Source organism: Sorex fumeus, unplaced genomic scaffold, assembly GCF_029834395.1.
Source record: "Sorex fumeus unplaced genomic scaffold, SorFum_2.1 ptg000130l, whole genome shotgun sequence".
Classification (NCBI taxonomy): Eukaryota; Metazoa; Chordata; class Mammalia; order Eulipotyphla; family Soricidae; genus Sorex; species Sorex fumeus.
Window position 1 is genome coordinate 7065104 of NW_026606187.1, and position 23603 is coordinate 7088706.

A 23603-nucleotide genomic window follows, 5' to 3' on the forward strand; every position below is an offset into this window, starting at 1 on the left:
GGTAGTTGTTACCAGTCCTAGCCAGGGGATGGGGGGGGCGGTTTGGGTGGCGGGGGCTTCGGAATCTCCCCTTTCGGAAGAGCTCAGGCCGGCAGGGCGCTCGCCTAGCAACCGGAGCGGGCAGCACAGCAACCGTCCAGCGGACCGACGCCGCCGAGGGGCTCGGCCGGGGGGTGGGACGGGAACGGCCGCAGCCCTCCGAGACGAGCGCGCCCGGGGCCGGCCCCCGTCCCGGGCCCGGCGCAGGGGCCGATCCTCGGGGGCCGCCCACGCACCCCGCCGGCGAGCGGCAGGGTCCCTGCCCGGCGGTCCCCGGGCAGGCGCGGGGTCAGGTGGGCGGGGCCGGCGCGCTTTGTGACGCGCAGGCCCCGCCCCGCCCCGCCCCCGCCGCACGCCGGCCCCGCCCCGCGCGCGCCGCCCGTGCAGTCGCTGCTTAAGAGACCCCGGAGTGGGGCGCTCGCCCGAAGCCAGGCCGCGTCCGCCATAGTGCCTGGCCCGGAGCTGTCGCCGGCGCTGCGGACGGGCCCGAGAGCGGCGGCGGCGGCGGCGGCTCCTCCTCGGCGGCGGCTCCTCCTCGGCGGCGGCTCCTCGGCGGCTCCTCGGCGGCGGCGGCCGGGGAGCGTGTGCTCGGCCACCACCCGGGAGAAGGACCAGGAAGAGCCCAGGCTAAAAACTCTCCCGAAAAGGAAAGAAGGAGAAAGGAGGAAGATCAGAAGGGGGGAAATCCCGTCGGAAGAGCCGGGGGCCGGCGGAGCCTCGGCGGCGGCGGCGGCGGCCCGGCGCGTCCAGGCCTCGCGGCTCGCGGCGACGGGGAGCGAGGCGGCGAGCGGCGCGGCGCGGAGCAGCGGCCACAGGACGCGGCGCGGGGCCCGCCCGGAGCCCGCCGCCCGCGCCGGCCCGCGCGGGGAGAGCGCCCGGAGGCCCGGCCGCGGCCTGCGCCCGCTTTGTTCGGCGGCGGCGGCGGCGGCGGCGGCGGCGGGCGGGAGGCGGAGCCGGAGCCGGGCGGCCTGAGGCGAGGCGCGGCGCGGCGAGGCCCGGCCGCCGCCGCCGCCGCCGCCCCGCGCGCGGGCTCGGGGCTCGGGGCCCGCCGGCGGGGGCTGCGGGGGGCGCGGGCGGCGCGGCGTGCGGGGCGCCCGGCCGGCCCGGGGCCCGACCCCGCTCGTCCGCAGGCGCCGGGCCGCGGCGAGGGGCCCTCGCGTGGTGGACTCGGGCCTAGGCCCGCCGCCCTCCCCGGCCGCGGGGGCGAGCAGGAGGGAGAGCGGAGCGGGACCCGCCGGAGCGCGGCCGCGCCATGGACCCCTGACCCCGCGGGTCGACCGGACTCTGAGGCCGCGGACTGAGCGCCACTGACTGCCACCCCGTCCCCGCCCGCCCCCACGCCGGCCGGCCCTTCGCGAGAGCGAGGGGCCAGCCGGGTGACATTGTGCCCGTTGGCGGCGCCTCCGTCGCGCCTCCTCCCCTCCCCCGCCCGCCCGCCGCCTCCCCGCGCCCGCCCGCCGCCTCCCCCATGGAGTGAAGGAGTTGCGGGGGGCCGAGGACAAAGGAGGGGGCGTCCCGGATCCGACGGTCTCGGAGAGGAAACGCGGCCGCAGAGCGAACGCCCCCGGCGCCGTGCCGCGGCTGGGCGTCCGGAGACCCGAGCCCGGGCGTCCTGTGCGCGTCCCCCGTGTGTACCCGTCCTGCCCCTTTCCGTTGATAAATACACGTCTCTTGAGCCGTTGTCCGCGTCTCCTCGCTGAGCCGTAGGCGGGTCCCGGTCTGGCTTTGCTTTCGGAGTGGGGGGGCACCATGTCGTGTGTGCATTACAAATTCTCTTCCAAACTCAACTATGACACCGTCACCTTCGACGGGCTCCACATCTCCCTCTGCGACCTGAAGAAGCAGATCATGGGGAGGGAGAAGCTCAAGGCGGCCGACTGCGACCTGCAGATCACCAACGCGCAGACGAAAGAAGGTGAGCGGCCCCGCGGGCCGGGCCGGGGCGCGGGGGGCGGGGAGCACCGCCTGGCGCGGGGCCCGGGCCGGTCGCGGCTCCTGCTGCCTGGGACAGGACTCGCCGCCACGGCGCGGAAATGGGGCGACCCCACCGCGCTGCGGGCTGGGGCGGGCGGGCGTGGGCGGGAGTGGACCTACCGGGGCGACTCTGCCCGCCAGCCTGGTGTTTTCTAGCTCGGTCAGTTTCTTCTCCAGGGGGCAGCGGTGGCGGGGAGCGCGCCGCAGCCAACTAAGGTCGCTTTCGTTTTCCTCTCCCCTTTTTTTGGGTTAAAGTCGAGATGTTGCTCCAGTTTTTGAACCTACCGGTATCTTGGGGGAGGTTCGCGCCAAATGCTACGTTTCTGTCCCCGCACCCCCACCCCACCCCAACCCCCTGAGGATTGATTGGTTTATTTTTGTGTGTGTGTTTGCCTGAACTGTGCTGAACTGTGTGTGTGGGGGGGGGGGGTCTTTTGCCGATTTTGCGCAGGCCCAACTTTCCTGTGGGACTTGGCTTTGGAAACTTGAGATGCCCCCAAATGGGACCTCTCTTGTCCATGTGAAGTCCAGTATTAGTAAGTAGGTGCTCATCAAGTGGCTGGATTCTTCGTTCATGCTGTTCCATCCTGTTTCCTCATGAGTCAAGATCATAACTTCAGATTGGTCTTTTGGGAAGTAGTGATTGCTGCCAGCCTGGTACTGGGATACTGGAAAATAGGAGACTGCGACCATTTGAGTACAAATACGCCGCTGGTTGGAGTTCGAATAGTCTCCTTTTCAGAAAACATTTTTTTGAGAGTTGAGCCCTGGGAAATGTGACAGCCTCCCTTTGCAGAGTCTCACTGGACTGTGGTGGCTTTTTCTTCCGTAAGCTTATGCGGATGTGTGGTTTCGCGGAGGTTATTCTTAATGGGTTGAGGAAAGCTGGTGAAGTTCTGATCTCAGTGACTGAATTTGGGTTAAGGTATGACAAAGGTGTCTTTTAGTCAGGGGATTGCCCACTTTAGTCTGTATGTATTTGGATAGGTTGAATACATCTGCCATGTAAAAACACCTTCCTTGTTCTAAGTGATAAAATTATGTTAATGAACAGCACTACTGGCAGATGATGACCCCCAACATATTTATCGAGGAGGGACAATCTTTATTCGTGATTAATAAGTGAAAGAATTCGTTTCCACTTCCCCACTTCATTAAACAACATTCTACTTTGAGGTACATAGGAGTTTTTGGTAATTATGTGTAGCATAAGTTGTATAGAATTTGGTGGTGGTTGTGAAGAGTTGAGAAACGACTTTTTAGAATACTTTTTAGGAATATATCTTAAGGGAAATACAAGAATTTTTCTTGATGTGGTAATGATACTAGCAAAAGGGAGGAAGAACAAAAATATAATTGAATTAGGATGTTAAAGGGAGTTTCAAACAAGCTTATTTTTTTGAAGTATTTCACAACTTAATTTTAGGTCTTGTCCATCTTTTCCTGCTGATTCCGAGAGCCCGGCAAGCTACCGAGAGTATTCGATATGCCAGACACAGTAACAACAAAGTCTCCAATGGAGACGTTACTGGGCCCGCTCGAGCAAATCGACGATCAACGGGAGGGCCTTTACCTTTTACCTTTACGATTTTGTTAGATTGGAGCAAGTTATAGCTGAAGCAGCTCTTGTCTACAAATTTAGGAGTTCTATTATACTGTGCTTTCTAGACCATGAAAGCATGCTAAGGTGTTTTTTCATAAACCCTGAAGACCAGGGATGAGTTTTCTTTTTTGTTTCTTTTTTTGTATCAGTGAGCCTTTCTTACTGGAGAAGGCTTTAGTATTAGATTAAAAGAAGGCACTTCAGGCTCGAGGTGTACATTTTTGTCATATCTTCAAGTTAGAGGATAAAAGATCACTGAAACAAGAGTTTTGTGGAAAGTAGTTCGGTGTAATGGGACAGCTAAAGAATGCCACTTGGACTTGGGTTTATCATCAGTAAATTAAAAGTATAAATGTTTATAGCTTCGTATTTAGGAGACTACTGTGTAGGATAGACTGAAGAACTGGATTTTTTTTTTTCTTTTTGAGTCACACCCGGCAATGCATTGTCGTCACTCCTGGCTCTCACTCAGGAATCACCCCTGGCGGTGCTCAGGGGACCATATGGGATGCTGGGAATCGAACCCAGGTCGGCCTCATGCAAGGCAAATGCCCTACCCGATGTGCTATTGCTCCAGCCCCTGAACTGGAATTTTTTTGTTTTGAATTTGTTTCAAATGATCTACCCATTTTCTATAAAACCATGTTTTTGGACCCTTATAACATGATTAGACTAAAATGCTTGGAAAATTTCATCTGTTTTAAACTGGAGAATCCTTATTCGTTTATTTCTAGGCTAGACTTTATTTCTAGACATTATTTGTATATGAACTTATTTTCTCACTTATCTGTATCTTCCTCCTCTGCCTTAATCCCCCACCCCTTGCACACACACATAACACCCAGCATAACTTGTTTTGAACTTAGTGTGAGAGATATGCATACTCACTGAATCATTACAGAACTGTTTATCTTCCTTTTATTTTTGAATCAGAAATTACACTGGCAGGCCAGAGGGATATCTCAAAGGGCTAGAGTGCATGCTTTGTATGCAGGAGGACCTGGGTTTGATTTCCTGGGAGCACATGGAGCGCCCTGAGCAATACTGGGAACATCTTGAACAGTGAACCAGTAAAACAGCCCCTGAGCATCATCGAAAAACATAATTTCCTGGAGTGAAAAAAGGAACTTTTAAAACTGCTAGGTCACTTGTTGATATTTCAAAGTTACAGAGCGTCAGTGCTTTGAGAGGTCAGTTTACACCTGAGTCTTAAAGTTTGGGTTGCCATCCCTTGTAAGGTCACAGAACTGAATGCAGTTGTGAGAAGTCTTTCACGATCGCGATCATCCTGTTGTTCGTTGATTACCTTGAGCAGGCACCAGTAACGTTCCCTTCTTCCCAGTCCTGAGATTTTAAAAGAGCCATATTCAATGCTCTTTCAGGGTTAGGAGAATGAGACCCATCATTGTTAACTGGTATTTGGCATATTGAGTACGACACGGGAAGTTTGCCAGACTCTGCCGTGGGGGCAGGATATTTTCGGTAGCCTGCCGGGTTCTCCAAAGGAAAAACGAGATAAGAGAAGTCTTTATTTTATTTTATTTTATTTTTTACTTTTTAAAGGGTCACCCCGGCAATGCTCAGGTGTTAACCCCTAACTCTGCACTCAGGAATTACTCCTGGCAGTGCTTGGGAGACCATATGGGATGCCAGGGATCAAACTCTGGTCAGCTCTGTGCAAGGCAAACACCGTACCCACTAAATTATTGCTCCTGCCCCAGTGTGAGAAGTCTTTAAAAAGTTTTTTGGGGGAAATGCAGGACGTTTGCCATACATATGGTCAACCTGGGTTCAAACACTCCCTTATGGTCTTCCAAGCCCCACCAAGAGTAATTCCCAAGCACAGCCAAATGTAGCAGCCCCAAAACAAAAAATTACTGTGATTTAAAAGTTGTTACTTATTCCCAAACTTCCTGTCGTGTGTTTAACACCCAGTTTTGTTTTTAGATTTTACTTATTTAAAGATTACCCCGTTGAGCAGGAGGGAACTTGGGAACACTGCTGGAGGGAAGTTGACACTGGTGGTGGGTTTAGTGCTAAAACATTACATGGCTAAAACTACTATCAGTAACTTTGTAAATTACAGTTCTCTAAACTAAAAATTTAAAGTAATAGGAGTGAGTAGGAAATTTGACATGGATGTGGCCTACCCTGTTCGATCCCTGGCATCCCATATGGTCCCCTGAGCACAGAGCCTGGAGTAAGCTCTGAACATAGCTGGTTGTGGCACTACCCCTCCCCTTCCCCCCCCAACCCCCCCCCCCCCCCAAATAAGGTAGATTCCCCCATCTAGAGATCAGAGAAAGCTCACTGGCTAAGCACATAGTTTTCATGCTGAGAACCAGGTGTGATCCCTAGTATCACATGGTTCCCTCATAGCACCACCAGGAATACCCCTGGAGCATCAGTCGGGGATTACCCCATCCACTCCAAACCATCTTTTTTCACTCAAAGAACTTTATTTTTAGCTTTTGGAACTGTTACGAACTATTAAAGATAATAATGATAGACTGGTATCCAGGTATCTAGAAAATTACACCGTTCTGAATGCTTTTGAAGTAAATCCTGTTACTTGAAATATACTAAAAATACATTTCCTGAATTATGTCAGGAATACTAATAGTATTTATAACAAACTAGTATAAGGTATAAGGATAGATTTAAAAATTTTTAATGTTTGCTAATGGGATGAATTTTAATTCATTGAAAGAGCAAACATAGCTACTTTGTGCTGGGTATTGTAGATGAATAATCAACTTAAAAGAGTAAGCCCCGAGGGTCAAGAGAGAGAGTGTGCAGGGGACAGGGTACTTATCTTGCATGCGAGCCAACCTAGGTTTGAGCCTTAGCTTATGGCAGGTGTGTACTGGCCTTCCAGTCCCCTCTTCACCCTCCCCCCCCAAAAAAAAAGGTAAACCCTATTCTCTATTAAAGAGGGATAGGCATGTTTTTGTATCAAGTTTATTGACCCATTCTTTTTTGTTTGTGCTGGGGCAATTCCTAGCTCAGTCTCTGAGGAGGGCATGTGGTGTTGGGGATCCTTGAACCCAGGGCTTCTGTATGCAAATCTTGTGCTTCAGTCCTTTATGCTGTCTCCTTAGCCTTTTAGTTTTGTTGTTTTTGGGTCACACCCGGTAGCGCTCATGGGCTACTCCCATCTCTGCTTTTGGGATGCTTCCTGCAGCAGGCTGCATGTGTGCTTATTATGCATGTCGGCCCTTTTGAGCCATCTCCCTGGTAGTTTTGTCCTTATTTTATACTGAAAATAATGAAGAGAGGGACTGGAGTGAAGTACAGTGCATAGGGCATTTGCCTTTCACGCAGCCAAAGTGGGTTCATTCCCCGGCATACCATACGTTCACCAGAGCACTGCCAGGAGTGATCCTTGAGAGATGCGCCAGGAGTAACTTGCCCCTGAACATTACCCCCCCCCCATGAAAGAATGCAAAGAGCAGAAAAATAAGGTTCATTTATTTTTCCCTTTTGTCATCTGTTGATTCAGTCTACTGTCAACTCCAGGAGCTCAGAACCTAATTACCTAATTCTTTTTTTCATTATCCTCCCAGTTCAGTCAGCTCGCAACTTTCTGTCATACCCACAGTAACTTCTTTATTAAACTTTGAACTTTTGGGGGCTTGTTTTTGTTTTTGGACTACACCTGACAGTGCTCAGGGGTTCCTGGCTCTGTACTCAGATATTACTCACGGCGCGGATCAGGGGAACATAGGGAATATTAGAGCTCAAATCCAGGTTGGCTGCTTCCAGGACAAGTGCCCTACCCACTGGACTATCTCTTCAGAAGAGCCCCGTTTTAACTCTTGTTCCCCTGCATTCTTTACTGAAGTGTAAACTAGGTTATCTTTTTTATTGTTAAGTCATCCTTTTTGTTTAAAAAAATCCTTCAAAGGCTTACTTGTATGATGTTGGAACAGACTATAGATCAGCGTATTTTCTGTAACTTACTACCAGTAGTGTGTCCTCTTTTTAGTTTCTTGAGCTGTTTTGACCTTCCATTTTCATTACTTTTCTGCCTGATAACCACTCTTGAATATCTGGTTGGCTTCTCAGTGTGAATGCCTGAGGTCATTTCCTGAGCAACCTTTCCTGAATAATCATCCTATCCAAAGTTTATCTCACTTTTGTAATTCTATCTCAATTATAAAAGTCTGTCTCACTTTTATAATTCTAAATTCTAAATCCCTTTTTTGATCCTAAACGATAGTACCACTGGTAGGGCGCCTTCCTTGCATGCAGCTGACCCAGGTTAGATCCCTGGCATCCCGTATGGCCCCCCCATCCTCTATCACCATCAGGAGTGAGCCCTGAGCATTGCTAAGTGGCCAAATATCCCTACACTGTGCCTCATCCCCACCAAAAAATAGTCCTTTTTGTTTTGGGGCCACACCAGCGGTGTTCTGGGCCTACTCCTGGCTCTGCACTCAGGGATCACTCCTGGAAGGCTCGAGGGAATCATAAAAGGTACTGGGGTTGAACCCGGTCTGCCTCATGCAAGACAGGTACCCTATCCACTATCCTATCACTCCAGCCCTTAAAATCTTATTCTCTGTGCAAATCATTTACTTAATTTATTTTAGCTTTTCTTAGGCTTAGGGGCTAAGAGAGACAGACTGTTTCCAGTTCAGACAGTAAACATCGTTAGCTAAGCTAAAGAATGATTTATCTTTACAGAACCATAAGTGCTGGTGACTACCCAAGAGGGTAGTACGCACTTGTCTTGCATAGTCCGCCTGGGTTCAGCCACTGACAATGCAGATGGTCCTCTGAATATTACCCCAGGTGTGGCCCCAAAATAAAACAAACTAAAAGAAACAGTAATAGTAAAAGTACTAGAACTTAAAAACCTGCTGGCGGGGCTGGAGAGATAGGCAGTGGGTAGGGCATTTGCCTTGCACGCGGCCGACCTGAGTTCGTTTCCCAGCATCCCATACGGTCCCCTGAGCTCCACCAGGAGTAACTCCTGAGTGCAGAGCCAGGAGTAACCCCTGTGCATCACCAGGTGTGACCCAAAAAGCAAAAAAAAAAAAAAAAACCTGCTGCCACTAGTTGGTATCAGCCTCCTGGAGACTTCAGATTATTGTTCTAACATTCTAAATGTAAGAAGCATGTAGTTTTTTGTTTTTTATATTTATATTAACTTCGACTAAACTTTGACGCTTTATATTTCTTGGGATTATAATTTACTCAAATCTCTAGATTGAAATTCAACTCTTTATCTTTCTATTTACAGAGTATACTGATGATAATGCTCTAATTCCTAAGAATTCATCTGTAATTGTTAGAAGAATTCCTATTGGAGGTGTTAAATCTACAAGCAAGACATATGTTATGTGAGTGTCAAATCTCATGTTAAATTGGCAAAGTAGAATTTTAAATAAATGCTCCTGTGAGAAGTGTATTTTAAAACTGAATGTAATGCATCTTTGTGAGTGTCATCCTCCCAGTGTGACATAAGGGTTCCCCCCCACCCCTTGATTTCTCCCAGTTAACTTGGCATAGATATGTTAACCTGTAAGCATTTAAAGGTTGTGTTTAGCAGAGTTCCTCTGTGGGCTTTTTGAGGACACTTAATACTTAAAAAAAATGGGGGTGGGATGGGAGGGTATATATAGTGCAAGAAGGTAATCCCCACCAGGAATGCTTTCCAGATGATTTTGTGATGCTCGATGAGCACAGAACCAGGAATAAGCCCTGACCCCAGCTGGGTATGGTCCAAGAACAACAAAAAACCTAAGGGGCTGGGTGATGCTTAAAGGGACAGAGTTTGTGGCATACAACAGGATACCCCTCATTTGATCCCTGGCTCAAATCCCTGATTTGCCCTCTACCTCAGTACCCTCCTCCCTCCAAAAAAATTGGCTCAGTTCTTTATAACCATTTAACTTATTATTTGAATTTAAAATATAAGACTTCTTTGTGCTTTATTAGAAGTTAGAATCTTAATTTTTAAATCCTGATCATTGCTTTTTTTTTTTTCTCTGAATCTTAATTTTTAAATCCTGGTCATTGCTTTTTTTTTTTTTCTGAGAGTGCTCAAAGTATTAACCTTTCTAAATTTGAAATTTAGTTTTGGAGTATAGCAGTGTGTCAGGGATACAGATCATAAATGTTAGTTGTGGTTGGTCTTTTAAAAAAATTAATTTACAGAAATTTGTATTTATACAAGACTAGTAATTGTGAATATTTAGAATAGAGGAGTACATAGTCTGATCTCTTGTGTGAGGCATCTGTGTTCAATCCCTAAGCCTGTAAGAAAAAGAAAAAGGAATAGCCCTTGGGGCTGGAGAGTTACAGGGGTTAAGGCTCTTGCCTTGCATGCATGGCCCATGCAATACCAGGAAATACCTCCACGCTCAGAGCTGGGTATAGTCCCCAAACACCACTGACTTTGGCCTAAAAGTAAAGGAAAGGAGTAATCTTGTTTTTATTGACTGGTAACTATAGTCCTTACCATTCTAGCATTGCAAATCAGTGGGTATCAGTAAGAAAGAAATAACGCCAATTTTTTTTTTTTTTTTTTTTTTTTTTTTTGCTTTTTGGGTCACACCAGCGATGCACAGAGGTTACTCCTGGCTCTGCATTCAGGAATCACCCCTGGCAGTGCTCAGGGAACCATATGGGATGCTGGGAATCGAACCCGGGTTGGCCGCGTGCAAGGCAAATGCCCTATCTGCTGTGCTATTGCTCCAGCCCCGACACCAAGTTTCTTAACTTTAGACTGAGTCAACAGATTATTTGTGTTGTATGCAGGAGTCTTAGTACCCCTACTCCCCATCCGGGGGGAAAAAAAAACAAACCTCAATTTTCTAGGAAACATAGTAAGTTAGAAGCTATGGATTTCCTTTATGATATTTTTCTTTGGCTGGGGTGGTGGCGGGAGGCACATACCTGGTGCACGTGGGGGGCTTATGTGCCCAGGGATCACTATTGGCTATGCTCAGAGTCTCATTAGGCAGTGCCAAGACTCAAGCCAGAGTCAAGCCTTGTGCCAGACAAACTCCTAATCTCCTGTGCTGTGTTTCTGGTCCCTGGATTTTCTTTTTAAAGTCTTAAATGGTTGGAAGATAAAGGGTAATCAAAGTATATTCATTACTTTAGAAATTGAATGTTGAAATCTTTTTCAAAGATTACTAAAGGAAGATTGTGTTCCTAAAGACTATCAGAGATAAGTATTCAGGCAACTGCTGATAGATAACTAATACTATTTTTGTTTTATTTTTTTAGAAGTCGAACTGAACCAGTGATGGGAACTTCAAAAGCAGTATGTAAAAACACAATCTCACACCTTTCTACACATTGCTTTTACCTTTATAACATAGCAGTGAAGTAAATTATTTTAGAACTTAATCAACTGATCAGAGTACATCCTGTAAATAAAATGTATTTTGGTGACAGCTAAGTTGAATATGGATATATATGGCATTATTTGCACACTTTGTAGAAATGGGTGATTTGTGCCCCAGAACACTGTTTCATATTTAATCCGATAGCATTTCCCCTGTATGACGCTGTGTTGTACAGTTAATGTATGATCCTTTTTAGGTCGTGTAGGTTTTACACTGATGAACATGATAACATGTTCTACATCTGTCTGTCTATAGTTAGTATTTTGTATGTATGTACAGGCTGTTGTGTGCTTTTTGTTTCTTGCAATAAAAAAAAATGTTTGGAGTGTATATTTTGCCATTTTCACGTTGTATCACTTAGTTTTTGTTAGTTATTTTTTCCTGCCTTATTGATGGCTCTGAAAAATGCATTAGCAACATGTGAGGCTTATATTAAAGTTTGATGCTTTCTCTAAATTCAAGCACATAATAGAAAAGAATTTTCTAGAGACCATTGGTACAGCTTTTTTATTTTATTTTGCTTTATTTGGTGATTTTGAGCTTCTGTTTCATACTCTATAAAGTGAGGTCTGAAATTGAACCCACCCATGAATTTGAGTGTCTCAATGATTTTATACATATGGATACATTGCTTCTGATATAGGGTCTTTCACTTAGTTGTCTGCTCCGATGTCCAAATTAAAATATTTTCCTTTCTCATAAGATACTAAAATGCTGCAATAAATATAAGTTAAATGAAAGCTGTAGTTTACCAAAGGTAATTCCCATTAATCAGGGTAACATCTTAATTTTTATTTCCAAAAATTAACTTTTAACTGTGTTAGCATTTGATTTTTTTTTTCTAGTAAAAAAGCAGCATTTTCAGTAGTAGGGATGAAATATCTGTTTTAGAACATAGTCTGTAGTGATTGGATTTTGTTAACTGATGGTTCTCTAAACATTTTATGCTCAGGTTTGATATTTATTGTACACAATATTAGATGTCTTGAGTTTTAATTTAGAAATTAAAGATACTGAATTGCTTGCTGTTTAATTTATCCTTTTTAAGTATTACTGATCTTTCATGTATATCAGGCATTTGACTAACCTGGGATTATTGGGTCTTAAATAACAAACTATTTGAACTCTGGACTTGTTCTCTAAAATATATGGCCTTTAGTTCTCATGGAACTAAATAATAGTGATTCAAAGATCAAAATTCTTAGTGTTTTGAAATTTCTCCCCTCTTGGGTTCTCTGGTCTTTTTTCCTTTTCCTTTTCTTTTTCTTTTTCTTTTTTTTCTTTTTTAAGCATAATGCTGTAAAAACTGTCCAGGTTTCGGTTTTGCTGGTGATTGGTTTAAAGCTGATTTTTATGTATCCATATGCTAGCACAAATTAGATCGAGTATCCTGGTGACTGTAGTGGTTAATGTAACACATCTTGTATAAAGTACATTATATAGTATTTAATTCAGATGAAGTTTTATTTCTTGAAAGTAATTATTTCCTTTTTGTTGATTAGCATGTGTATAAGCACAGATCACATGTTCATAAATAAAGTTAACATTTTTTAGCCTCGTGTGTTCCCTGGCATGTCTGTATTACACCTATAAGAAGCAGTTTATTTTGTGCTTATTTAGATTTCTCTCTCTTATTTTTTTAATACTTTAAAAGGGACTTTGTTTTTTAGGTAGAATTATCTGAAATGGAGATAAGAGATAATGCATTATCCCCATCATTTATTTGCTTGGGGGACATTTGCTGGCCTTTATCTTTATATGACAATACATCCATCAAGTGTGATTAGGACTCACCTTAGGACATTATAAAAATCAGACAATTGTAAAACTGGCACTAAACCAGGTGTTTTCTTCTGCTTGTAAGAATTAAATGTGGTTTTTCAGTTATTTCGGCCAACTCTAGTTAGTCAAGGACAGCTTTTTCTGTTCCTAGTCTTAGTCATCCTTCATGTTGATATTTAAAAAGCTGGATGCACTTTTTACATAACTGCAAAATAAGCATCAGAATAATGTTGGTAGGACCTTTTTATTTCAAGCCATAAAAATATTTCTGATCCTTGCTCTCAGGAGCAAGACCACAAATTGAAAGATGAATTTATTTTAATGATGTCTTCAATGTAATATCAATCAATTTTTAAAAGCTATAAATGTGGATTTTTAGATCAGTATCTTATATTACATGTATTTTATATGTCAAAATTACCTCTTTACATATAAATTTTTAGTTACTTTCAAAACCATTCTTTTGTTTACATTTTTTTACTTTTTATATCCTAAGTGTAGAAAAAAATTGATTGCCTTTCTAAATTTGTGATGAATTTGACAACTTTGTGATCATGAAATAATTAGGGGCTAAGATGGTGATTTGTTGGCAAAAAAGTGATTTAGCTTTTGTGAAACCATGCATATCTGAAATCACGCAGTCAACTGAAATATAACCATACTAATAAAACATTGTAAGAAAAACAAAATAAAGAACCAGGGGTCAGGGAGATAGGCCCAAAGGGCTGGAATGCATGCTTTGCATGCTGGAGGCCTCGCTTCAGTATTAGGCATCACATGGTTCCCCGAGAACCTTCAGGAGGGACTCTCAAGCAAGAATCCAGGAGTAGCTGCCAAACACCAGTGGGTATGGTCCAGAAAGAAAAAGAAAGGACAATGAAGCCAGACGTGATCAAAAAGACAACTGTATCTTAAGAGTAGGAAGATTTAAAAATAACTCAGGTGTTTTAGTTCCAGCATTAAGAAGATAGAACTCATTTCCTTCTTTCTAGGAAATGACCCATATTTAGATTTTAGATGGTCACTGTAATTAAAATATTATAGATTAAAACAGTTTAGGTGAAGGTTGATAGCAGTTTATTCAGTCATTATTTAGATTCAAAGTAATCACAGTTGATGTAAAATCTAGCCCTCCTCAAAATAGATGGAATGGGTCTGAATTTATTCTGGATGAAAATAGGACATTTGGGTTGTTTCCTCTCCCCCCCCATTTATCCCTAGAGGTTATTTCTTTAAGGAAGAGTACTTCAAAGCTGGGCAAGAATGAGAACCCTTTGGAGGATCATAAGGTTATGTATTAGGAGTAAAGGGGGTTTCAGTCCGTTATAAGGTCACTAGTCCCCTCAATGTAGAGCCAAGAATCTTTTTTAAAATAACCATCCCAGCAAACAGTACCACCAAACCTCTTAAAAACCCTGATAATTAGAAGATGTATTTTCAGTTGTCCAAAAAACTTTTTTTTAATATGTTGAATTCCCACTGTAGTGGACATTGTGCTAAAGCTTCTTTGTATTGAAATTGGTTGTATTTCTCTGGGGGCTGGAGCAATAGCACAGCGGGTAGGGCGTTTGCCTTGCACGCGGCTGACCCGGGTTCGATTCCCAGCATCCCATATGGTCCCCTGAGCACCGCCAGGGGTAATTCCTGAGTGCAGAGCCAGGAGTAAACCCTGTGCACCGCCAGGTGTGACCCAAAAAGCAAAAAAAACAAAAAAAAAAAATGAAATTGGTTGTATTTCTCGTCAGAACTATAAATTATGCTACTTTTATTTTCTATGATCTTAGTTCTCTAGAATACTTAAAAAAGAATTCTTCGCGGCTTTGTTTTTCCCTTTCATTCAAACATCTTGTTAGTCTCTTTTAAACAAGAATTTGACGAATATTAGGTGTATGAAAAATACATAACAGTTAAATATGCACCCATTTTCACATAGAAAGTAATTTTTAAAGTTTTCATTTTAACATTTGTAGGGACTATATCATCAGGTTTACGTGTAAAAGAATTAAAATTAGAGAATCAAAAGATTTTTTAAATACCACATTTAAAACTTATTTTTTAGTGAAGTAAAATAGTTTCAAGAAAATTTTACAGCAACGTAAGGGGAAAATTTGGACATGGGAGTGGAGATAGCCTCCAGTACACATAGCAGGTTGAGATTCAGGCCAAATCTTCGGACTGGAGAAAGAGCCTAAGAACATTCTTAAAGTCTCTTTATAGATGTAACAATCCCCCCCCCCCCCACACACACACCTGTTAATAACATTGAAATTTCTCCAAGTATTGAAAAACATAGTTTATGGGTTTACGTTGCTATTCCCCTAAGGTACCTTTGTTTCCTTTACCCCCTTTTTTGACCTAACTTCGATGTTTTGATAAAGCTGATGGAGTGGTGGCCAAAAAACTATCTTATTGTTCTTTTTATGGAAGAATAAACATTCAGACTGAGCTGATCCTGCTCAAAAACAGAAAGGGAAAAAAGTAGCAATTTGGTGGAAACTGTGGAAGAGCTGCCCAGTTCAAGTTTTATTTGGGGGGGTTGTTTCGTTTTGTTTTTGGGGGGTTCGTTTGATTGTTAGGCCACATCCAGCAGTGCTTAGAGCTTAACTCCTGCCTCTGCACTGGGTGGCCTACTGGCGGTGTTCATTGGCACTATACGGGTGCCAGGGATCAAAGCTTGGTCAGCCACATGCAAGGCAAGCACTCTACCCACTGGACTCTATCCAATCATAGCTGCTTAATTTTATAATGACATTCCAAAAGATGATTTCTCATTCTCTAATGTATATTGTCCTGAGCATTGTCAAATTGAGAGACCACTATCGTAGTTAGAGGACTCTTATTTAGAACTTAGTCACCATTCCAAAATTAACTACCGGATAGACCTTTCTTAACCCATTTTTTTCATTGTGTAATTAAGTCCCCTTCAATTGTTACCCTTTATTACTGTGTGCAGTAGGTGGGAAGGATAAGGTGAAGTGAGCTACACTTTCAACTTTAAAACAGAATATAAGAAAATGCCCAGTATTTGAGCACTAATTGGCAGTAGGGGCTAAATAATCACTTTTAGATGTTTTCAGTGTGGAACTTGAATGTGTGTTTAATTTTTTGTGAACAGATTGATGACTCTTCTGCGTCTATTTCTCTGGCCCAGCTTACTAAGGTATATATTTTTGAAAATATCAATCATTTTTAACTGTACTTTTAAAATCTGGGGGAGGAGATACTTTGCAAAGACATTGTATATATTATTGCTATCCTGTAAAGAGTAGTTGCTGTTTTGAGAAGATAGGGGAGTATTTTGTCAGCCTCACCATTATGTTGGAGTATTGTTCATCCTCAAGACAGAAGAAACACATGAAGCTACATTTTCTCATGTTTTTCCTCTTTATATTTTATTTATTCATTGGAAACAGTTCTGGAGAAATTTCGTGGTTTTGGCTGTAAATTATATGGACTTTTTTTAAGCAGCCAAAATAGAAGCTTTCCTTTATATGGACGATTTGTGTGGTTATTTCTTGAATAAATATTTAATTGATCCCCATGGGGGTTAACATTTTAAATGTGATACTACAGTTGTTTATGCTATAGACTTGTAGTCTGTCTGCATTAGAAGAAGTTTTAAACAACCTAATTTGTTTGAACACAGACTACATGGATTGTGTAAATGTATAAAGTTGTTTGAAGGATTATACCACTGTGTTTGTTTGGCAGAAGGGCAAATGGTTACCTCTTGAATTCACTGTATATGCCTTGTTTTGCGATAAGATTGCTTGCATTTTCTGCTCTACAATGTGTACCTTTTGTTTGGGAAAGCACTAGTGATGGATTATTTTTTAAATCAGTATATTTAGCTTGCACATCATGCCTTTAAAAATAAAAAGGCAAATACTGCAAAATAGGCAGATTTTTGAGAGCCAAGAAGGAAGTTTTTGAGTTTTTAAAAGAAAGTTATAATGTAATACCAAATTTAGCAACAAAGGTTAATAAATAGATGGGTTTTCGGATGGGTTTTCCATTAGTGCTGTCCCTATCTGGTCCTTGACTTTGTTATAGGTGGTGTGCCTTCCTCAGAATGTATCTCCCCTACCTCTCCAAATTCCTAATAACAAGCACAGCTTTTTAAGCTACTGTTTTGGGAAAACTAGATATTAAAACCATCCTCAGTTTCCTAATGCAAAGTGGTTTGGCATAGAATCAACATTTTTAGCAGTTTGTAGTCCACTGTTCCTATTCTTATGTACTGTAAAGACCATTACCAAGTTTTGGTCTTTTCCTACCATTGTTTCCTTGTGGGGGGAACAAACAGTTGGGAAGTTTTCGAAGTTTCGGTTTTTTTGGATTTGGGGGTTTTTTTCTTTTAAACTGTAAATTAATGTTTGGGTTCAAACAAATTAGTTGTTCAATATCTGTAATCCAGTTTTCTGTAACTGTTGCTGTTGTTCTAAGCTCTGTTAATGTTAAGCATTCTTTGTATATAAAATTACAATAAAATGTTAAAACTGGTTGCTTGTTTTGTGGATGAATGTAAAGTTTAAATGCAGCGAATGGCTGATGTGAGTGCTAGATGCTTCAATATTTATTAGGACTCACTCCCTTAGACCCTGTTTATACTGAGACTAGTATATGTACTTTAGAGACAATAAGATTTTGAACAGTTGAATTTAAAATTGTGAACTTGGAGGCCAGAGAGAGTACAGGGATTAAGTGCTTATCTTACACACAGCCAAGCCTGGTTTAATCCCCAGCACTGCATATGGCTCCCCCAAGCACTGTCAGGAGTGATCTCTGAGTACTGCTGGGTGTGGCCAAAAAAAATTAGAAAATTATGAACTCTGCCTATACTTTGAACTTAATTTGAAATCGACAGCACTGTCAAAAGAACGACTTCTAAGATCTGTTACATAATAATGATTATTTATTCTGCTGTCTACCTTACCTCCAAGATGTGAATATGTTTTAATGGTACGACACTTGAATTATTTTTAGTATTTAAAAACATCAAGTGTTTGCAAATACCAGTTTTTACGTTTAGAAGAGCTATTTGCAAGTCTTAATATAATGTATATACGGGGTCTTAAGGTTCTGAGTGCCCTAGAGAGACTTTCTTCAGCCCTGCAGACTCAAACATCTTTCCAGTGCCACTTCCCCAGTATACATGTAAATGGCTGATATTATGCAAGATTAGACACTACTCTTTACAGGATGAGTGGTGTTGTGTTTGGCTGTGTGGTCTTAAATGTGTTTCTAATGTGTGTGTCAAATAATTACCTGTTAAACAGACTGCCAATCTGGCTGAAGCCAATGCTTCTGAAGAAGATAAAATTAAAGCAATGATGTCTCAATCTGGCCATGAATACGACCCTATCAAGTAAGTCCATAAATCCATGGAGGTACTTTGGGTTGGGTTTTTCCTTCCCCAAACAGCGTATTTTTCAAGTCTACATATAATTTTTTTTCCCATTTCAGTTATATGAAGAAGTCTCTCGGTCCCCCACCTCCATCTTATACCTGTTTCCGTTGTGGTAAACCTGGCCATTATATTAAGAATTGCCCAACTAATGGGGTAAGTTTAAAGCAGAAATTTTTACTGTCATTTGTCCATAACTCTTCTTAGTTTTCTCAATAAGTATGTGTGTATTAAATAAATGTTGTGTTTTGGAGCAGCAAGAGAGCACAGCATCTGGAACCAAATTGCCAGGGTTCAGATGCTGGCCTGCTGCTTAGTAAACCTGGCCAAAGTACTTGATTCTCCAAACCTGTTACTTTGTGAAATGAAGATAGATAATAGTGACTGATGTGTGAGCATTAGTAAGATCATATATTTAAATACTGTACAAATTATAGAAGCACCAGTAAATACTGTATGTTATCTGTACTGAATCAAAACTGCACTTTCTATTCCTCCTCTCCTTTTCCCTCTCCAATAGGATAAGAACTTTGAATCAGGCCCTAGGATTAAAAAGAGCACTGGAATACCCAGAAGTTTTATGATGGAAGTGAAAGACCCTAACATGAAAGGTGCAATGCTTACCAACACTGGAAAATATGCAATACCAACTATAGATGCGTAAGTATTCAAATTAGGTATGACTTGTGGAGATTACGTTCACTTTCATTTTATATAGTCCTTTATTTAAACTTGTAATTTGTGGCTTGTAATTTGGCCCGTTGAATACTTCAAATTTAGTATACCAAGACTGCTAACCACCATGTGGTGCAGTTCTGAGTTAAAAATGAGGCTGCAGTCTGCTCCTTATAAAGCAAATTTAGCATTCATTTGGGAGTTTTTGTTATCAGTGAATGCCACTTCTCTTGTAGTCTTATTTTTTTCTTTTTCTGTCATTCCCTGCTTTCTTCCTCATTCACATACATTTTCCCACGTTACCTTATAATTGTGCTTAATTTTTTAAGTGAATAAGACAAGACTCTTAGCAAAAATTGTAGATTTATCTGCCAAGAATAAATAGGTATCTTAAACTTTTGGGTATACTGTGTTTTTGAGAATTATATAATTAGTTTAGGCCACCTATAAGTATACAATCAGATTCATAGATGTTTATTGACTTATGTGTATTTTTAATGTTCCTCGAGTTTTATTTTGAATACCCCCCCCTTTTTTTTTTTTGGCGGCACTGTTGGTGAACTGGGGGCCTCACTTATCCAAGGCAAGTGCTCTGCCACTGAGTCCTAGCCCCTATGAACCTACTGGGGCGCCAATGGTCTTGCGACCATGCACAGTGGTGCGTAGGATATTTTCCTGGCTCTGTGCTCAGTGGGCAATCCTAGCTTACTTGGTACCATGTACATTCCCCAGAATCAAACCAAGGTTGGCTGCATGCAAGGCAAGCTTCATAAATAACCCCTTGTGCTATCTATAGCCCTTTACAAATCATCTCTCTCCCACCTATCCACTCCCCCCACCACCACCCGGGAAGTGAGATGTGGGTTTTTTTCTTTCTTCCCCATGCCCTCCCTTTTTTTTTGATATTTGGGCTGCACATGATAATTATCAGGGTTTAACCCCTGGCTCTACATTCTGAACCTTTAATGAGAAAACCTGGTGGCATAAGTTGACTAACTTCCTATTTTATCTATTTAAGTACTTTCTTAGTAGTTATGAACTCAGCACAAAATCATTTTGTGTGTGTCTTTTTTTTTTTTTGGTGGAGGGGGAGACTTAATTTCTCTAACTTTACTGTTCAAATCTATAACCTTAATTTCTTAACTAATTTGGGTACCTGTCCCCTCCACTTTTTAAAACTTTGATGCTATGTGATCTTGTTTTGCATTTTTCACAAATCTTGCAAATTAGGCACAAAGGAATCCTTGGGACATACCTTGATAAACATCAGTTTAAAGATATAGTTATGATCTCTGCAAAATTATATATGTAAAGTTTTCCTCGGCTTCATGATATATTCTTGAAATGTAGTGAATAAATAAGGATACAGTGCTATGAATGATATTGAAAATATTTTGGTTTTAACCAATATTTTGGTGTTAACATTAGTGTTAGTTTACAGATAAGAATAAATGTTATCCTGAACTCCCAACCCTGCTCACTTTCTCACCCCCATCTATTTTTTATCAGTCACCATTGTGTGTTTTTGTGAATCATCTCAGAACAGTCTGTTGTTAAGCTGTTTCTATTTCATACATGCTTTCAAACAACTTCAGATTGAAACTGTTTTTCCAGACACGATCTAAGAGCAGACGGCTTCATCTTAATATATAGAAGTAAAAGTTTTGACTAGAAATTTGTGCTGGATAAATTAACATCACCTGTGAATCTGATAACTTCATTGCTTTTGAATGCTGAAATACAAAAAGCCCATTTGTGCCAAACACACAGCAAATACTGGGGAAATGGGAGCCCAAATATTTTAATGAAACTTTCACCCTCTTCACTAACACCACTGAAAAACAACTCAGACTCTTCTTCTGTTTCTTTTTCTATCCTCTGTTCTCCTCTTTTTTTTTTTTCTCTTTTCTCTCTTTTGGGCAGTGGGAGACTCCTCTTTCACAAATTGGGAACAATGGGGCATAAGCAAATTGATACTTATTTCTGGAATCGTGGTGATGTCTATGGAGCAACTGCAACACAAATAACACACCTAAGGTACCCTACTCTGTACAGCTGAGATTCTTTCATTTTCAGCATTGAGATAAACACACTGTTCCTAAAGGAACTAGAAGGGATTTCTCTAGGAATTCCTGTGTTTTGCAAATTTGCTTAATTACAGAGAAGATGGGGGTGTTGGAAGCAGTGGTGACGAGTCTGAGAATAGCATATTTTGTTAAATTCTTTTAATATATTTAATATCCCAATTTTCTGCAAAATGTATATATACCCCCCAAATGGACCCATATTATCTAATAAAAGTCTTTTATATTTTTGTAATTGTTTCTTAACTAATTTTGAATACTAAATATCTGGTTCTTAAGTTTTTTTATGGCTATTGTTGATGATAAATTATTAAACTCTTTAATTTTGTGCTATTAGTGCTATTTTGTAATATTTAATACATTCACAGGCTTCAAGTACTTAATCAGAGAGGGTATTTTTATTTATCTTAAGAAACATGGAAGGTAGAGAAAACTGATTTTCATTATTGTTAGATCTAAATTCAGATTTCTCTGCCACATAAAACTTAATGGTATTTAATGTGAGCTATGGGATGATGTCCTCCTAGATATTTTTAAGCATTTGTTTCTTATTATTATGCTTGTATAGGGTTTTTTTTTTTAATGTCTTTATTGTTTAGGTAAGAGATGGTCATAGCTGCTTTCTTATTTTGGAAAGTACTGTACTTAATTGAGCATTGTACTGAATAAATTCCTATTAAAGTAGAATGTGTTGGTGTCATGAAAGTACTTGGTCTTTATAGCAATGTTAAGATCTTAACTCCTTCTTTTACAGAGAAGCATATGCAATAGGGAAGAAAGAAAAGCCACCTTTCTTACCAGAAGAACCTTCTTCTTCTTCTTCTGAAGATGATCCTATCCCAGATGAATTACTGTGTCTCATCTGCAAAGATATTATGACTGATGCCGTTGTCATTCCCTGCTGTGGAAACAGTTATTGTGATGAATGTAAGAAGTGTTGAATTCCAGAGATACATGTTTTAGATTTAGGCTTTTTTTGTTTGTTTTCATTGGGCCACCCAGTGGTGCTCAGAGATTACTCCTGGCTCTGCACTCAGGACTTCTGATGGTTCTTGTTGACTATATGGGGTACCCAAGATCAATCCCTGGTCGGCCACATGCAAGTTAAGCTCCTTACCTACTGTGCTGTTGCTCTAGCCCCAAAATATATTTTTTTAGAGTTAATTTAGATTGAACCTTAGTAATGTATATTTTAATTACAAAGTATATAAAATATTGATAAGTTGATATAATGGTCATCTATAGCAACAACTAGCTGCTTCTGTATCTTTTAGTATTTGTTTTTTTGAACCCAGATCTGAAGAATGCAAAGCAGGCACCTTAACCCCTGTACTATCTCTCAAGCACTCTTAGTTCTTTTTAATATTAGCACTTTTTAAAATTAGAATGCATTTTTTCCTTTCATTTCATTTGGGTGACGATAATAACGCTTCTTAAATAATTCTATTTTTGCTATATTTTTTATTTGATATACAGGATATTTTTGTTTAGTTTTGGGTTATACCTGGCAGTCCTTGAGGGTTTCTACGGGCTTGTGCTCAGGGTTCACTCCTGGTGGTGCTCGGAGGACCAAATATGGTGCTGTAGTTTGGCTGTGTGCAAGGCAAGCACCTTACCAACTGTACTGATCTCCATCCCGGTTTAGAGAATGATTTAAAGTCTTCGATTTTCAGATATTCTGGACTTGTTTCTTTTTAGGCCATACTTGTAGTTCTCAGAGGTCCATGGCATGCCAGGGATGGATGCTAGGCATCCCACAGACAAATTCATGTGCTTTTAGCCCTTGGCTATCTCCCGAACCCTGGAAATATCTTTTGTTGTTGGGGGCAGGGGTGTAGGGGAGTGGGGCACATACTTCCCCAGCTGTCTTTGACACTCCTAGCTGTACTTAGTCTAGGGGCATTTGGGGGCTCTGCAGTGCAGGTCATTTCTTGACAAGACTTATTTCAGAGTTGTCTGTATTTAACAAACCACTTATTGGGGCCAGAGCAGTAGTACAGTGGGTAGGGCTTTTGACTTGCGTGTGACCAACCCAGTACCCCAGGTACTTCCAGGAGTAATTTCTGAGCATTGTTAGGTGTGGCCGAAAAACGGCTGCTGGAGGCAAAGAAACAAGCCAGTTATTAAGGATTTTTTTGGTTTTGGAGCACAAGGACCATATGGGATGCCGGGGATCGAATCCAAGTTGTTAGGCATCTCCCATATGCAAAGTTTGTGCTGCTCCATCCTTTTGATCTCTCATCTTACTCCGTCAAGTGTTAATCTTCCCACTGTGCTCAGATCTCAGATGTCCTTACCAAAATATGTTTTGGGTTTATTTGGGTTTATTTTTTTGGGGGAGGCAGTCAGACCTGACCCAACAGTGCTTCAGAATTACTCCTGGCCCACTATGCTTGGGGGTCACTTTTGGCAGTACTTGAAAGGACCATGTAGTGTTGGGGCTCAAACCTGGGTCTTGTGCCTGTAGAGCATGTGATTCGACCTATTTTGCTATCTCTCTGGCCTTTATTTCTATTTTCCTTGTACTATTCCAGTTGCTAACTAAATTAATATTCAGGAAATATTTTTTGCATAAATTATAATTTCTGCTTTTAAGTTAGAATAGCTGGGAAGTTGCTTACCTTTTAGCATTTGACTGCTGTAAGGGAAGACATTTAAAGTTTTTAAATATAAGA

At 41.8% G+C, this 23603-nt stretch overlaps 1 protein-coding gene across 5 annotated transcripts in view; it reads left to right on the plus strand.

Moving 5' to 3' along the window:
• Positions 1-1133: 1133 nt before the first annotated feature.
• RBBP6 (RB binding protein 6, ubiquitin ligase) overlaps positions 1134-23603 on the plus strand; it is a 37696-nt gene continuing 15226 nt past the window's right edge. For 2 of the 5 annotated variants that reach the window (XM_056138930.1, XM_056138932.1), the window contains exons 1-8: positions 1745-1954; positions 8865-8964; positions 10859-10895; positions 15878-15922; positions 18042-18130; positions 18229-18325; positions 18690-18829; positions 21683-21855. In XM_056138930.1, coding sequence (XP_055994905.1) covers positions 1789-1954; positions 8865-8964; positions 10859-10895; positions 15878-15922; positions 18042-18130; positions 18229-18325; positions 18690-18829; positions 21683-21855 — 847 coding nt within the window. In that variant the 5' untranslated portion in view covers positions 1745-1788. Of the gene's footprint in view, positions 1955-8864; positions 8965-10858; positions 10896-15877; positions 15923-18041; positions 18131-18228; positions 18326-18689; positions 18830-20767; positions 20882-21682; positions 21856-23603 lie in introns of all 5 variants that reach the window. The other 3 variants (XM_056138933.1, XM_056138928.1, XM_056138929.1) reach the window with 3 other exon arrangements.